Source organism: Lissotriton helveticus, chromosome 3_1 (assembly GCF_964261635.1).
Source record: "Lissotriton helveticus chromosome 3_1, aLisHel1.1, whole genome shotgun sequence".
Taxonomy (NCBI): domain Eukaryota; kingdom Metazoa; phylum Chordata; class Amphibia; order Caudata; family Salamandridae; genus Lissotriton; species Lissotriton helveticus.
Window position 1 is genome coordinate 401,496,023 of NC_136061.1, and position 15,771 is coordinate 401,511,793.

The following is a 15,771-nucleotide window of genomic DNA, read 5'->3' on the forward strand; positions in this document are numbered from 1 at the left end:
CCCCGGGGGGTGGCGGTCCCCTGGGCCCCTCTGGGCCCCCCATACATTTTAATAATTTGCCCCCGGGATTTGGCAAGGAAGCTCCGTTATATTTATTTATTTTTTTACGGCAGAATCCGCGCACCCTGCGCGTACTTTGCAGTAAAAAAAAAAAGAAAATTGTATTTTGGGCCCTGGGAGTCCTTGTAGAACCCTCTAAGCAGGTATAGAGGGTCAGGGTATTTCTACCCTGCCCCCTTTATACATTTTGCACAATTATTCCAGTAATTTCTTCAGCCTGGCATCTGCCGAGGCACAAAATGGCTGCCAACACGTCCTGCTTTCGAATGATGACAACCACTTGACAGCCAATTAGCATTCAGCGGGCAAACGGGATGGTGCGCTTAGGGTGCGCTCAGAATGGGCGGATCCTGCACGGCCATAGATATTTATGTACTTTTAAATGGCATTTCCTCAGGAACTACTGAACAGATTTACACCATTTAAGCAAAAGGCACGAGTCTGAACTAAGGACTACCTCTTTGCCAAATTTGGTGTAATTTCGTTCAGCAATTCGGGCTGTAGCTGCGATGAACGGTTCCTATGGAAAATTGCATGGGGAAAACCAGTTTTGAGACCCCCCCTCTTTTCTCAGCCCCTGCTTCACCAATCACCCTGAGACTTTCAGGATAGGAGCGGACCAGAGCTGGCCATTAGTTTTGAAAATGTTGCGAAGATTCGTCTACCGGCGCCAAAGTTATTCCAAATAGAATGTTGCGGATTTCCTATGGAAAATAGGTCCTAACTATAACTACCTACTGGCGCCATTATATATATATATATATATATATATATATATATATATATATATATATATATATATTTATCCCTTAGAGAAAGTGCACCTAAAATCTTTGCATTAGGTTCGTATAAGTATTCAATGCAAAAAGTATCTGACACACGGTGCTCGGACACCCCAGTAATCAAGGGATTAACAGAATGAAGACAGGCATGTAAAGGTGCAGATCTTGAGATATGTGTAGGAGTGTCATCTGTATTGCTTTTTCCCAGAATGATTGGAAAAAGAGTAGCCAAATAGATGTTAAATAGCATGGATGAGAGGGGAGAATCGTGTGGCACCGAAGAGGTGATATTTGACCCCTCAGACAGAAAGGGACCTCATTTCAATTGTTTCAGGGAATTGCTGGACCTGCAAAATATGTTTCTATCTAGGTGACCGTGTGAAAGAGGCAAAAGGGCACTTCTTAAACCAATGGTGACACATTACATTTTATTGACAACTTGCTTTCAGGGAGATCCATATTTGACGATTGTAAAAATGCACATCATTGTTTTCAATTGACCAGGTTCAGGCTTAATATAATCCATTGGTTTTTAGCCGTCCTTAAAGGGTTTCACAAGCTAGGAGATTTGAAACTGTGTCCCTGTGACAATTGTTATGCTACTTTAACAGTTTTAATGATTGTATTGTGATATTATATTTTGATGGATGGACTGTATCTGTATTGATACATTTTTACTTTTTTTAACATGCCTGGTTTTTGACTATATGTGGTCTTGAATTGTCAAATAAAATATTATTGACTGACTGACTAGCAAATGTTTTCCCACCTGAAAGGAATGAAACCAGTTTCTAGCCATGTGCAGTCAATTAACATTGTGGAGAACCTATTCAGTCGTATTACATGGTCGATAGTTTTAAGAACAGTTGAGAAATCCAACTTCATAACTGCTGCTCGCCCATCATTAATAAAATTCAGAACATCAGTCCATAAACCTAATAGTGCTCTTTCAGTCCCCTGCAGAGTTCTAAATACAAACTGTAAAGCGTCGAGACAACAATAGCATTTGAGAAAATCCTGTTTTAGACCAGCTAACGTCTTTTCAATTTCCTTGGTTAATATACGCTGGTTGTTGTTTGAACGGAAGTTAGCCATAACTTCGGGTTCAAGATGAGGTATCTTCCGAAAAGGTATAACCAGCCCATCCTTATATGGAGTGGAAGATTAGCTATGCAAACTAAGCCTGTGAGGAGGTCTGCTACGTGGAACTCCGCAAAGAGCAAAAACAAAATTCTGCCGCACTACGCGGAGCTCCGCAAGTGGTGGAGTGTGTTGGATAAATGCTGTTCGCTGTGATTTTCAGTGCCAGGTGCTTGTCTGCACTGATCTCTAATCGCGAACTGCACCATGCACAGCACAAGCGGGCACTGCTTCCTTTTTGCCGCTCGAGTAGAGTCGAGCGGCAGCTTTCTCAACGCAAACGGACAGTTTCTCAACGCGAGCCGTCGGGAGCATATGCGACCACTCGCAATGAGAAATCTGACCGCCTGCTTTAAGAATTCTCACCGGGAGGTTGATTTTCCATGTTCGCGCTAGCCAACTTGATGTTGACACTCGCGAACAATGAAAAATCTTGCCGGAGGTGGATGTTCCTCGCTCGCGCTCACCAACTTGACGTTGACGAACGCGAGCAAGGGAAAAAACTCTGCTCCACATAGAACTAGGTGAGCTAGGTATAACAGAGCGGAGTTCATCGCCCAGACTTAGTGCAAATGTAGGTTGTTTGTGTTCATGTGAATGGCTATTCTCCGTTTTTGAATGTCTTTTTTTCCCTCACTCGTATAGCTAACCTCTGTATGCTGATGCCTGGTTCCCGTTGAAAAGCCTGATCGTTATCTGCATGTGGGTGGCCAGTGCCTGCTTGTTCGCAGATGGCTTGCTCTTTGCATGGATAGGTTGTCTATTTGGATATGTAGATATTTGATCTCCATGTCATGTGAATAGTTACTATCTCTGTAAATGGATGGCTGATTTTTGTGCTTGGAGGTACTTATTTTTAGACAGATGACTCTTCTCATCATATCTCTGTGTAACTGTTACATTATTCTGATTTAAGTGATACATTGTTGTAATCTCAATGAACACGCAAAAACAAAAGACACTCCGTTGTTACTGGTAAACCTCACTGAATTTCATTTTTCTGATTTCTAAAATAGGCTTGTCGTCTGGTTCGGAGATCTGAATTTCCGTATTGCAGATTTTGGGATGCACTTTGTCCGTGAAGCCATTACCAGTGATAGGTACAGCTTGCTATGGGACAAAGATCAGGTATTACAAAACCACTTTCTTATTGAATCTATTCTGCCAGCGCTGAGTGAAGTGCTTGTTACATAGCCATCTAGAGGCTTTAAACCGAAAAGCCAGACTTCATAGTGTGAAAGAACAAGTCTCTTTCGAAAAGATTTACATTCAGAGCTAATTTGTGAAAAGAGAGATTGTAAGTGTCTATGTTGAAAACCTTTCTCTGGTCTGAAGATATGTAAGGGTGTGTTGCATCTTGAGTACAATCAATCCAGGGGATAATAAAAAGAGGTTATGGAACAGATATTTGAGAACTGGAAGAAGGTATGGTCTTGTTTACAATGCATGTAATTATTTAACAGGATACATCTTAGGGAGGAGCCTAGAAATGTTGTGCTATGTTGTGCTATGTTATGCTATATTATACTATGCTATGTTATGCAAATTTGTAGAGTACACTATCACTTGGGAGGCTATCCTGGTACTGAGGAGGTGCGAGTCTATCCACACCTAGGGTCAAGTGTGACTGCTTGAAGGGCAAGTGAAGCTTCTTGCTGAATTTTGTGAAGTGAGGAGGAGGCTCTTATGTGCAGCTGGAGGTTGTTCCACACTTTAGGAGTGATGTAGGAGAAGACTCTACCATCAGGTCTGGTTTCCCATATGAACGGTATTTGTTCAAGTAGGAGTAAGGACGAGCAGAGGTGTCTAAAAGGTTTGTGAAAGCAGATGCAATTGTTGATGTATGCTGGGCCAGTGTAATGTAATGCTTTGAAAAAGCATGGGTAAGAAGTTTGAATAGAGCTAGTTTGTTAATAGGGAAGCCAGTGGCTCCTTTTGGTGTAGTCTGATGTGAGTGCAGCGAGGGTGGTAGAGAGTGATTCTGGCTGCCAAGTTCTGAATGGTCTGCAGCCTTTTGTTAAGTTATTTGTTGGCTTCATGAGATCAGCAGTTCTTTTAGCAACTGACTAGGGCCATGAGAATGTTTAGTGCCTTCTCTTGTTAGGAGATATTCATTGGGTAAACTAGCAGTCTCAAATATGAGGCTGCCCATGAGATCCTAAAACACCAAAAGCCTGCAGTATTGGTGAATGCAGTGCTTTACAAAATTGTCACATGACATTGTGTTTACTAGCGTATGCTTAATGTACTTAGTATACATCATCTCTGAGCTGGTTCTCAGACTTTTATGTACAAGTGCTATTTCACAATTCAAACCCCATCCTTTACTCAGAAGGAAATTCATCTTCCTATTATTTAATCTTTTTTCCTGTGTTTTTCTGCCAAGGAGGTAAAGATAAGGCTTATCTAAACTGATCAAGATGGTTTGTCTGCTGTACTCAGGCAGCCTTGGTCAGGTATCTTTAGTTGGTAGGCTGCCCCCAAAAGTACACAAAAAGGGGGGTGGGAGAATGGGTTTCAGTACAAATTGAGGGAGATTACTTAAGCGTGGAAGGCAATTCGAAGGCAGTTGTATTGTCCCCCAGCCTACCAGATCGGTAAAGGTTTTGGGCAAGGACGCTTGAATAGAGAACAAGGAGGTTATGACCATGGAACATGAAGGCAATCTGCAGGGAGTCTTCTGTGTTGTACAGACTCACTCACTGACTGATTGTGTTTATGAAACTTGTGCTTGAGACAGGATGTTTCTGATGGATACTTCTTACCGCAGATTCCACCTCCCTAGAATAATTCCAAGCACTCTACTGGATCCACCAGACTTTGCAATGCCTCCCGCCACCTCTGAAGTGATGGCTGGCAGCTGCAGTTCCTTTCTTTTTGTGTAGCTGCAGAGCTTTGCTTTCAGCTATGGTTGCCTAATTTCAAAGATACATTAACACCAAAACGAGGAAAAGAAAGGAGAGATAGGTTGCCAAAGGTATCACCTGTCTCTTTGCAACACTTTGAGAAAATTTGAGGTTTATCAAAAAACTGCCCTCGCCCACTAGGTAGTGACATGCTTCATCATAGGGCTGCTACATCATGCCTGCGCAGACCAACTCCTGGGATGGAGCAAACGGAGGGGAGGACATAACAAACATAAATGTGTTGGGATCCGTGCAGTAAACAAATGGACAATGAAAGAAAAAGTCTAAAACTAACTCAGCGATACCCTGCATCAAATTTTATTTCTGGGTTCCCTGGATAGAATTAAAAGATAAAGAGACAGAGATGGTCTAGGGAGTATTAGGGCCCCCTTCCTCTCCTGTACTGCTTCTATGTCAACATGTTTTGGCCTTTTACTTGGCCCATAATGGGTTGTTTTGGCCTTCCTCAGGACTAGCGATCTCAGATCTGAGTCAATCCCTTTCCTGGTAAATAACCAAATCTTCAAGGGAATGTGCGTGATTTGACATGATAAGTGTTCCTACATATAATGACCTAGCTTGTCAATTTCTGTGTAGAGACACTCATGTGTTACAAGTTCCATCAGTACGGTTGCTCAAAATGGAGTACTAGTGGGAGCATCCCTCTGTAGTAACACTTTCCTCAAGGGTTTGTTTTGGCCTGCCTCAGGACTAGCGATCCCAGATCTGAGTCACTCCCTTTCCTGGTAAATAACTAAATCTTCAAGGGAATGTGCGTGATTTGACGTGATAAGTGTTCATACATATAATGACCTAGCTTGTCAATTTCTGTATAGAGACACTCATGTATTACAAGTTCCATCAGTACGGTTGCTCAAAATGGAGTACTAGTGGGAGCATCCCTCCGTAGTAACACTTTCCTCAAGGGTTTGAATGCCGCGTAATCTGTGCCTCTCGCTGCTCCATGCAGTTGTCATTTCAAAGATAGACTTTGTGCCAGTGAGCAAGTTTCCCCTTGGTTTTGAATCGTGCAGGAACTGCAGAAAGCACATGCTGGTCATGGAACCGCACACATTTTGTTCGCGGTTCTTACATTCTGGTCACGATTGGAAACTGTGTAACAAAGTGATCTGACAAACCCAAAGGCGATCCAGGAGTGGTCAGCAAAACTCTGTGTTGCGGACTATAGGAAAAGGTCATGCTTGAGACAGTAATCCTGCTTCAAGTCTGTGGACCATTCCTTCTCCAAATTATGGTGTAGTTCCTGAGCCTAGTCCTGAGCTTCATCCAGGTCTTTGGATAAGCCTAAGTCCAAGTAATGCCACAAGCTCAATAAACCCAGTCTGGATTTTTCCACTTCACCCCTTCCAGGACAGGTGAAAGAAAAGCCATGCAGTTGCCAAGCGCATCAATTTGACTTCAATTGAATTTAAACAAGCTCCAACCTTCCCATTAAATAATAAAATAAAAGTATATTTCTTTGTGAATTAAATGAAGTATTTAATCATTTGTGTATTAGTTTGATGAATGCTTGTTTCTTTATCATTGTATATTATTTTGAGATTCAAATCATATAAATTGCATACACCAGGATTCCTGGATTCCAATAATGTCTCATTTGGGGTCCCTGGGTTCTAGGATTAACTCATCAGGTGTATCCGGATTCCAGTAATGATTAGTTTGGAGTCCATAGAAGTCAAACAATTAATAACTACTGGTGTAACACGTCCGGATACTGCAGTCATGCTAAGTGTAAAGGGTAAACCATGTCGTGTCTCTGCTTTATGCCTCAACGCCCTTTTAGTAGTTTGTGGTGCCACGTAAAGGCGTGCTGAATGTACTGAAATGTACAGTTCTTATTGAACAATTGCTTCCACATAGGGTTCTCTAGTATCAAATTGAATACCCGTCGTTCGAAAACTTGTTCTCCTATCTCTATTTGTAATTTGTTCTATGTGTTATATTTTGGGGCTGTTTTATCTTGTTTTTATGTAACTGTGTTATGAATTTGCAAACAAAATCAATGTGCAAAATATTACCCCACCGTTTTTTATACCATTTCAAGGAGAGCCTGCTTTAAAGTGTCCAAAACGGAAAATGTTTTTTACTAACTATTTGATATGTTCCACGACTTTGATGGCAGAAAAAAAATTGTATGTGGATGCATTGTCTAGTGTCCGAAGGGTAGGACATTTTTGAAAATGTACCTATTTACTCTGAAACCTAACTTTTAAACAGCGTAAGAGAGATACCATTTTGGCTTACTCAAAATTAGGATGAGATTGTAGACAAATATGTCACACCTCTTTAAAAGCTCTCCTCTACCTCTAATGTTGGTGATATTAGTGACAAGAAAGTTTATGACCAGTTCATATTAAGATGTAAAAGTGATAGAGAGGAACTATGGCTCAAAGTCAACCCATTATTATAAGTTGTGTTAACGATTGCCAAACATTTTGGATCCTTTGCATGCATGCCTGAAGTGCACACATTACGTTCCTCAACTACTTATGTTGATAGTGTAGACAGCAATCTTAAAGTATTCTCAAACTTCAAGCAGGTTTGTAATAGGTTGGGTAACCCTGGGCACATGGCCATCTACAAGGAGTGTCCCACAATGAAATGTTATTATAAACATTGCTGTAAGAAAAGACACTTTACAAAGCTCATCCCAACCAAGACAGAATTCCTGTTATTTGCCAAGAAAAATAAACAAGATACAGTACAAATATAGCTCAGTGACATGTACCTTGACCGCTTTGAAACCAAAATATCAACAGATATCTGATAGAGACATCTAGCCGCAGATTTCTTACATTTGAACTTCCAGACATCAGGCTGGACCTGGAAGATTTTTCTTAGCTGTACCCCTGTGCGCCTGTAGGTGGCGTTGGTCGGCGTTGTGTTTGTCATCGTCATGATGTCCGCATCGTCAATATAACCGCCACCCTGGCAAGCTGACGTCAGTTCTTTTCTTTCCGCGCCAACCAGCGCCGATCTGTTGAGGAGAGCTACCCCCTGTCAATTTTTGACAGACTTTTTCAACTTTATGTCGACTCCTTTTGGTGTGTAGGATGTCATTGAAGAAGACCTTGGGGTTCAAGCCATGTGGCCCCTGTCACTGTGCCATGTCGGTCACGGACCCTCACTTAGTGTGTCTTTGGTGCCTGGAGCACGACCATGACTCAATTCGGGCTCTGACAGCCGGGCCATGGCGCCAAAATCTTTGAGGGAGCGGTGCCTAAAGTCCATCGTCCGGCACCGCTGAGGTCGCCTTGTCGGTCTCGAAGTCTTCTTCATCGAAATCGTCGAAGTCAGTTAAGAAGCACCACAAAAAGCACAAGAAGTTGAAGCATGCTTTGACTACACCCCGCCTCGTATGACTCGGCAGAGGAACCTCGGCGTTCGGAGCGGGTGCCTGGGTCCGCTTTGCGTTTCCCTCCCCTTCTGTGTCCAGGAGCGACCCCCGCCCAGCTCAAAGAGTTTTACGCCATGTGCGCTGTATTTGGGCAGCCAGCCAGTGCCAATGCACCTTTGGGCCCGCAGGCTCAGGTAATGGAGGAGTCCTCATAGGCTCCACTCCTGAAACTCCGGCCCTGATGCCAGGGCCTCTGAGTGGTTGCACCTCCACAGTGACCTTTCCCGGCGCCGCGTCCAGCGCCGAGGTCACCCTGCCCACCTGCGGTGCCTCCCCACTCCTCATACCCCATGACACGAAACCTGTCAGGCATCTCTTGACGCCGAGACCAGAGCTGTAAGGCACGAAGTCTTTCAGCCTGCCCTTTTCTGAAGAGTTGCGGATGGATGAAGAGGACTGGGAGGAGGAGCAGGATCCCTTAGAAATCCAGCAGTCACAAGTGATGGACTGGTATGAGGAATTGGGTAATGCCAGTGGTTTGGACATCCCCCAACCACCCTGGCTACCGAGGAGGGGGCATAATTTTCCATGGTGGTGCATAGAGCTGCGTCTCCAGCTCAGAACCCTTGCTGCCTTTTAAAAATACATTGATGAACGTTCTCCTGGGTACCTGGCCCAAACTCAGCAGAGGGGCCCCTGTGAAAAGGACGAGTACCCGCGCCATCACCCTACACTGGGCGACCCACTTTCCCTCGCCACCCAAGCTTCCACTTCCCGTGGCACGTTACTTTCTGCAGCTCCGGACATTGAATCCGAGAGAGACTGGAGAATGTTTTCTTCCACCAGTCTTGCATTGTGGTCGGTGAGGACCGAGCTCTACTCTCCCAAGTTATTTCTGACTGGAGAGACACAGCAAAGTTCGCCATCAGATGTGGCTTGGACACGACAGACTTGCTGGGCAGAGCAATTGCTACAACGGTGGCTGTCCTTACCAACACCTGGCTGAGAATGTCTGGCTTCTCGGGGAATTTCCACACTAAACTCATGGGCATGCCCTTCGATCACTCCTGTCTCTTCGGATACAAGGCAGATGCCACCCTTGAGCACTTCAAGTACTCGCGGACCACAGCCTAGTCCTTGGGCCTCACCACAGCCTCCCTGCCGGCATCAACTTTTTGCTCCTTTCGTGGCTACAGAGGGGCTATCAACCACTCCAAGCCTTTTCCAGCCAGAGGGCCCGCAACCTCAGCAGACTCTGCGGGGCCATGGATACGGTTCACCCCGACCCCATGGGTCGGGAGGCCAGAGGTCGAGCCAAGCCAAAACCACCTCCTCCACCACAAAACTTTCCTAGTTTCATCCTCAAGGATAATCTACAGCCAGTTGGTAGCAGAGTATGCCATCATCTCCACCACTGGCAGGATATCACATCGGACAGGTGGGTGTTGCAAATAGTCCGAAGGGGTTATTCCCTTCCCTTTAAGACTACCCCTCTATCCATGCCTCCAGTATACGATCGGCTGACGTAGGATCACCTTGCCCTACTCTGCGAGGAAGTCCAGACTCTCTTGGCCAAGGGAGCTATAGAGAGGGTTCCCAGGCCAGAAGCGGGCTGTGGTTGTTATTCCTGCTACTTTCAAGTCCCAAAAAATGATGGACGCCTTCGACCTGTCCTAGATCTCAGAGCCCTCAATTACTTCCTCAATAATGAGAAGTTCAAGATGCTCACCATAGCTCAGGTTCTGTTTGCCTTGGACCCAGGAAAGACGATTATTTTTATATCCCTAGCCTGCCTGCCCATTGTCGCTATCTGCGGTTTACAGTGGCCCACAAGCACTTTCAATTTGCAATGCTCCACTTTGGTCTCAGCAGTGCTCCTTGGGTGTTCACAAAGGTAATGGTGGTGGTCGCTGCCCATCTGCTGACATCAGGAGCTCCAGTCTTCCCCTATCTCGATGACTTTTTGTTGAAGGCTGGCTTGCCCCAAACAGTTGTCTCCCACCTCCAGACTACAGCGAGCCTCCTGCATTCGCTGGGGTTCACTATCAATGTGCCGAAGTCACACCTGACCCTCTCAGATGTTCCCTTTCATTGGAGCTGTTCTGGCCATGGTGCAGTTTCGGGCCTATCCTTCCGAACGGCGAGTCCAGGATATTCAGGCTATGATAGCAATGTTTCAGCCTCTATCCTGGATTTCGGTGAGAATGACTCTGAGGCTGTTGGGACTCATGGCCTCCTGCATCCTGCTAGTGACCCATGCACGGTGGCACATGCAGGCTCTGCAGTGGTACCTGAAGTTCCAGTGGGCACAGCATCAAGGAAATCTTACCGGACTGGTTCAGATTTTACACGGCACTGCGAGAGACCAGCAGTGGTGGCTAACTTGGTTCAAGGGCAGACCCCTCCACCTTCCCCACCTAGATCTCACTGTAGTGACGGATGCGTCTCTTCTGGGATGAAATGGCCATCTGAGAGAAGTGGAGATCCGAGGACTCTGGACTCCGGCGGAAGCCAAGCTCCATATCAATCTGTTGGAGCTTCGGGCTATCCGGCTGGCACAGAAACCCTTGCCGTCAATAAAGGGAAGGCTCTTACAGGTGTTCATGGACAACACTACCGTCATTTGGTACTACAACATACTGGGTGGGGTGGGGTCATGGACTCTTTGTCAAGAGGCCCTGCGTCTCTGGACTTGGCAGGAATAACAGGGCATTTCCCTTGTGCTTCAACACCTGGCTGGTTCTCTGAACACAAGGGTGTACGGTCTCAGCCGAAGGTGCCTTGCGGCGTCTCCATCAGGAGGTGGCACATGGTCTCTTTCAGCAGTGGGGAAAGCCTTAGTTAGATCTGTTCACCTCTGGAGAAAACAAACAACGTCAGCAGTTTTGCGCGTTGGAGTTTCCAAGGCGGCTCTCTCTCGGCGACGCTTTTCTCCATGAGTGGAGCTTGGGCCTTCTATATGCCTTTCCACCCATACCACTTGTACCCAGAGTGCTCAAGGAGATCAGGAGCGACCAGACACAAGTCATTCTTGTAGCTCTAGACTGGGCATGTAGAGTTTTGGTATCCCGAGCTTCTAGACATGAACATCGATCCTCCTTCGGGAGGAACTTCTGTTGCAGCAGCAGGGGAGGATTCTCCACCGAGCCTGTCCACTCTCCACCTCCTTGCATGGAGATTGAGCGGCGATAGTTGACAGCTTTCGTACTCCCTCCCGAAGTCAGTCAGGTTATTTTGGCAGCCAGGCATTCCTCCACAAAATCGGTATACTCCTGCTGATGCAACACATTTTGTAAATATTGTACATACCGGTCTATTGACCCCCGTCTGCTCCTTTATCTGAAGTCCTTCTGTTTATAATTTCCTTGGCCCAGCAGGGCTCTGCTCTAGGCACACTGAAGGGTTATCTTTCGGCCGTTTCCTCTTTTCTTCGACTGCCTGATGAGCCTTCTCTTTTCAAATCACCTCTGGTGTAGAGATTCGTAAAGGGGTTAACCCACGTGTTTCCTCCTTCACCTTTTATTATGCCACAATGGGACCTTAATGGTGTTCTCACCTTTCAGATGGGTCCACCGTTTGAGCCGCTGCACAATTGCCCTTTGCGGTTGCTCACCATCAAAACATGTTTTTTGGGTGGCAATAACCTCTGACAGGCACTGTCTTCACTGCCTCCTTACTTGACGATTTTTCCGCACAACAGCATCTTTTCTGCCTAAGGTGGTAACACTGTTTCACATAAAGCAGTCTGTTACTCTACCCACTCTCTATGCACTCCCGCACCCTTCCAAGGAAGAGGAACGTCTCTATCTTCTGGACCCAAAAAAGAGCGTTATTGTTCCACCTTGATGGATGGTATTGCCTGGGTATCTGTTAAAAGGTGAGGAATCTGAGACTAGATGTTTCTATCAGATGGACAAGTTACTTACCTTCTGTAACACTTTATCTGGTAGAGACATGATCTAGCGGCAGCTTCCATACCGACACATCCATCCTCCCTTCACTGTGGAATTGGTTTTAGTTTCAGTGCTTTTCCCCTTCAGGGTCCTAGCTGTTTGTTTTTTAACACACCACGGTGAGTTACTTCATGGCTTTGTGCTTCTGGCCTCGAAAGTCATGAAAAGTACTGACGTCAGCGTGCCGGCGTGGCGTTTTTTTGACGATGGGGACAACAAACACGACGCCGATGACATCACTTGCGGTCGACCAACGCGCAAGGGTACTGCTAAGACAAATCTTCCAGATCCAGACTGACGCCTGGAAGTTCAAAGGCTAGATCATGTTTCTACCGGATAAGGCGTTACCGAAGGTAAGTAACTTGTCCGTCAAGTCACTTCTATTCACCCCAGACAGAAATCTCAACATCAAGGAACAGATTGCCAAAAAAACAAAGATGGCCTAAAGAAAGCCAAGGAAAACACAAGGAGATGATGGACGGAGCGCCAAACCTTTTCAGTCACTCACCCCCAGTCACAAATCTGGGTTGAATCCATCATCGTTCTTTAGCTCACTTCACCACCCCAGTTCAGACCCAGCTATATGCAAATCAGTCTTGACGCTATCATCATGGGAACAGTCCAGTCTGAACTGCCACTGGATTGGTGCTAGCCTGGCTGATAAGATGTGTTATCCCTAAACCGGCCCCTGGATGCTTGTTTCCGGTTCAGGGAAGACCTGGCTTGGCAGTTCGGGCTGGACTTTTCCCATGAGGCACAGGGTCAAAACCGATTTGCATAAAGCCGGGTCTGAACTGAGGTGGCGAAGTGAGCTATAGAATGATGATTGATTCAACCCAGACCTGTTACTGGGGGTGAGTGTCTGAAAAAGTTTCAGCGCTCCGTCCATCATCTCCTTGTGTTTGATTTGTTCTCTCTGAATTGGCAGGGTATGCCCATATGTGGTTCCCTTGCTCACTTTGCCACTGGATTGAAACTAGCCTGGCTGATGAGAGGTGTTACCCCGAAACTGGTCCCATGATGCTGGTTTCCGGTTCAGGAAAGGCCTGGCTTGGCAGTTTGGTCTGGACTGTTCCCATGAGGCACAGGGTCAAGAGAAACCGGTCCCATGATTTGTATTTGTATTTGTATTTGTATTTGTAAAGCGCGAATTGTTGCCCTGAGGCGTCCAAGCGCTAATGATAACCAGAACCATCCGGAAGCACAGAGGGGAACGGGGTTAAATGGGTGAGTTAAAGAGGAAGGTTTTAAGTTGTTTGCGGAATGAGGTAAGGTTGGAATTGGCTCTTAGGTGAAGTGGCAGAGCGTTCCAAGTCCTGGAGGCATTATGGGCGAAGGTCCTACTGCCAGACCTAGATCTTTTTATTCTAGGGGTCACGGCTAGAAAGGTCTGGCTGGAACGGAGACTTCTGTTGGGGGTGTAGTGAGTGACTAGGTTACGAGTAATGATTGGTCCAGTGTCCCAGAATGCTTGATGGGCAATGCACATTGCCTTAAAAAGAATTCTTTGGCAAACTGGTAGCCAATGAAGGCTGACCAGTCCGGCCCTTACTGGGTGTCTACGGGGGATCTCCAGCAGTAAGCGGGCTGCGCAGTTCTGTACTGTCTGCAGCCTGCGCAGGATGTAATCTGGGGCGCCGAGATAAAGCACATTCTTAAAATCAAGGCGAGATTGTATAAGCCTTTGTATAGCCGCCTGTTTGGCCTCCATAGGGAGGACAGGAAAGATTTTCTTTAACATCCGTATGATGCCAAAACAGGTGGCTGACAGTTTCGTGACCTGTGTGTTGAACGAAAGGGATCTGTCCAGCCAAACTCCGAGGCTCTTAATGTTGTCTTTGGGAGATGGTGGAGGGCCCAGACACGGGGGCCATAGGGCAGTGTGAAGTCGAAGATCCGGGGGGCCTAGGAGCATCAGCTCCGTCTTGTCCCCGTTCAACTTGAGGGATGAAGAGGACATCCAGGTCTTCACCTCTTCAAGGCACTCTCTGAGCCCGCCTGACGCAGGAAGGATATCATCCTGCGTCAGTGAGACCACCAGCTGCGTGTCGTCCGCATACGAGATGATCTTAATCCCGAAAGGGCGGACGACCTCAGCCAGTGGCCTCATGTATAGATTGAAAAGTGCAGGGCTCAGAGAGGAACCCTGGTGGACTCCACACTTCAAAGGTCTGCTTGAAGAGATGGACTCACCCTCGAAGACTCTAAAGGATCTGTCCTCTAGAAAGGACTTAAACCATAGCCAGGCTTTGTCCTTGATCCCAGCACAGGACATACGGTGCAGCAGAGTGTCATGGCTGACCGTATCGAACGCTGCGCTTAGGTCAAGGAGGAGGCTTGTTTCCGGTTCAGGAAAGACCTGGCTTAGCAGTTCGGGCAGGACTGTTCCCATGAGGCACAGGGTCAAGACTAATTTGCATCTAGCCTGGTCTGAACTGGGGTGGCGAAGTGAGCTAAAGAATGATGATAGATTGAACCCAGCTCTGTGACTGGGGGCAAGTGTGTGAAAAGTTTCAGCACTCCATCCATCATCTCCTTGTATTTGCTTTGTTTGCCATAAGTTAGCAGGGTATTCCCAGACGTGGGTCCCTTGCTCACTTTGCCACTGGATTTACGCTAGCCTGCCAGATGAGGGGTGTTACCTCGAAACCGGTCCCAGAATGCTCATTTCAGGCTCAGGGAAGACCTGGCTTGGCAGTTTTAGCTGGACTGTTCCCATGAGGCACAGGGTCAAGACTGATTTGCATATAGCCTGGTCTGAACTGAGGCGGCAAAGTGAGCTAAAGAATGATGATGGATTTAACACAAATCTGTGACTGGGTGAGTGTCTGAAAAGTTTCAGCGCTCTGTCCATCATCTCCTTGTGTTTGCTAAAGAAAGCCAAACAGAGATGGTTAGTTAACTTGGTGGTATGAAATATTTCACTGAAGGGTGATTGTTCCTCAAAGGTTGAGAAAGCAGGCCTATTCGGTCGCTAGAAGGACTAGTGAAAGAGGCTCTCTCACAGAAACGGTTGGATGGAAAATTCTCAGGCGGGGGAATTCCTCCTTTTGGAAAATATGGTGAGAACTTCATCAATTCTTTCGAAAGATAAGGCTCCGGGCTTTTTTCCAGAGTAAACTCGAGACTCCTGAAGAGGGCACTGGTCTACGGAAGAAGTCACAGTTTACGCCACCCGCGGCAATGACTCATCACAAGATTCTAACGATCGAACAGACCATTATAAAAGATGTCTCCACTATTACCAGTGAAGGACCATTCAACAACCTGTCCACACAGGAAAAGGATCGGCTCAAAGGACTCGCGGGAGACGCTACCATCCTGATAAAACCAGCTGATAAAGGCGGTGCTATTGGCATCCAGGACATGAGCACATACAATGAAGAATGCCAACAACAATTTACGAACACTCGCTACTATCTCCCTATCGAGGACGACCCGACTGGATGCCTCACAATGAAGATGAGGAGCCTGGTATCAGAAGCAGAGACAGAGGGGTGGATTACTTCACATGAAGCGGAGTTCCTCATTAATGATCAACCACGGATCTCGTACTACTACACCCTCCCAAA

At 46.4% G+C, this 15,771-nt stretch overlaps 1 protein-coding gene across 2 annotated transcripts in view; it reads left to right on the forward strand.

Annotated features, from left to right (window-relative positions):
• INPP5K (inositol polyphosphate-5-phosphatase K) overlaps window positions 1-15,771 on the forward strand; it is a 408,122-nt gene that overhangs the window by 267,348 nt on the left and 125,003 nt on the right. For both annotated transcript variants that reach the window (XM_078680171.1, XM_078680170.1), the window contains exon 7: window positions 2,999-3,110. In XM_078680171.1, coding sequence (XP_078536297.1) covers window positions 2,999-3,110 — 112 coding nt within the window. The remainder of the gene's footprint in view (window positions 1-2,998; window positions 3,111-15,771) is intronic.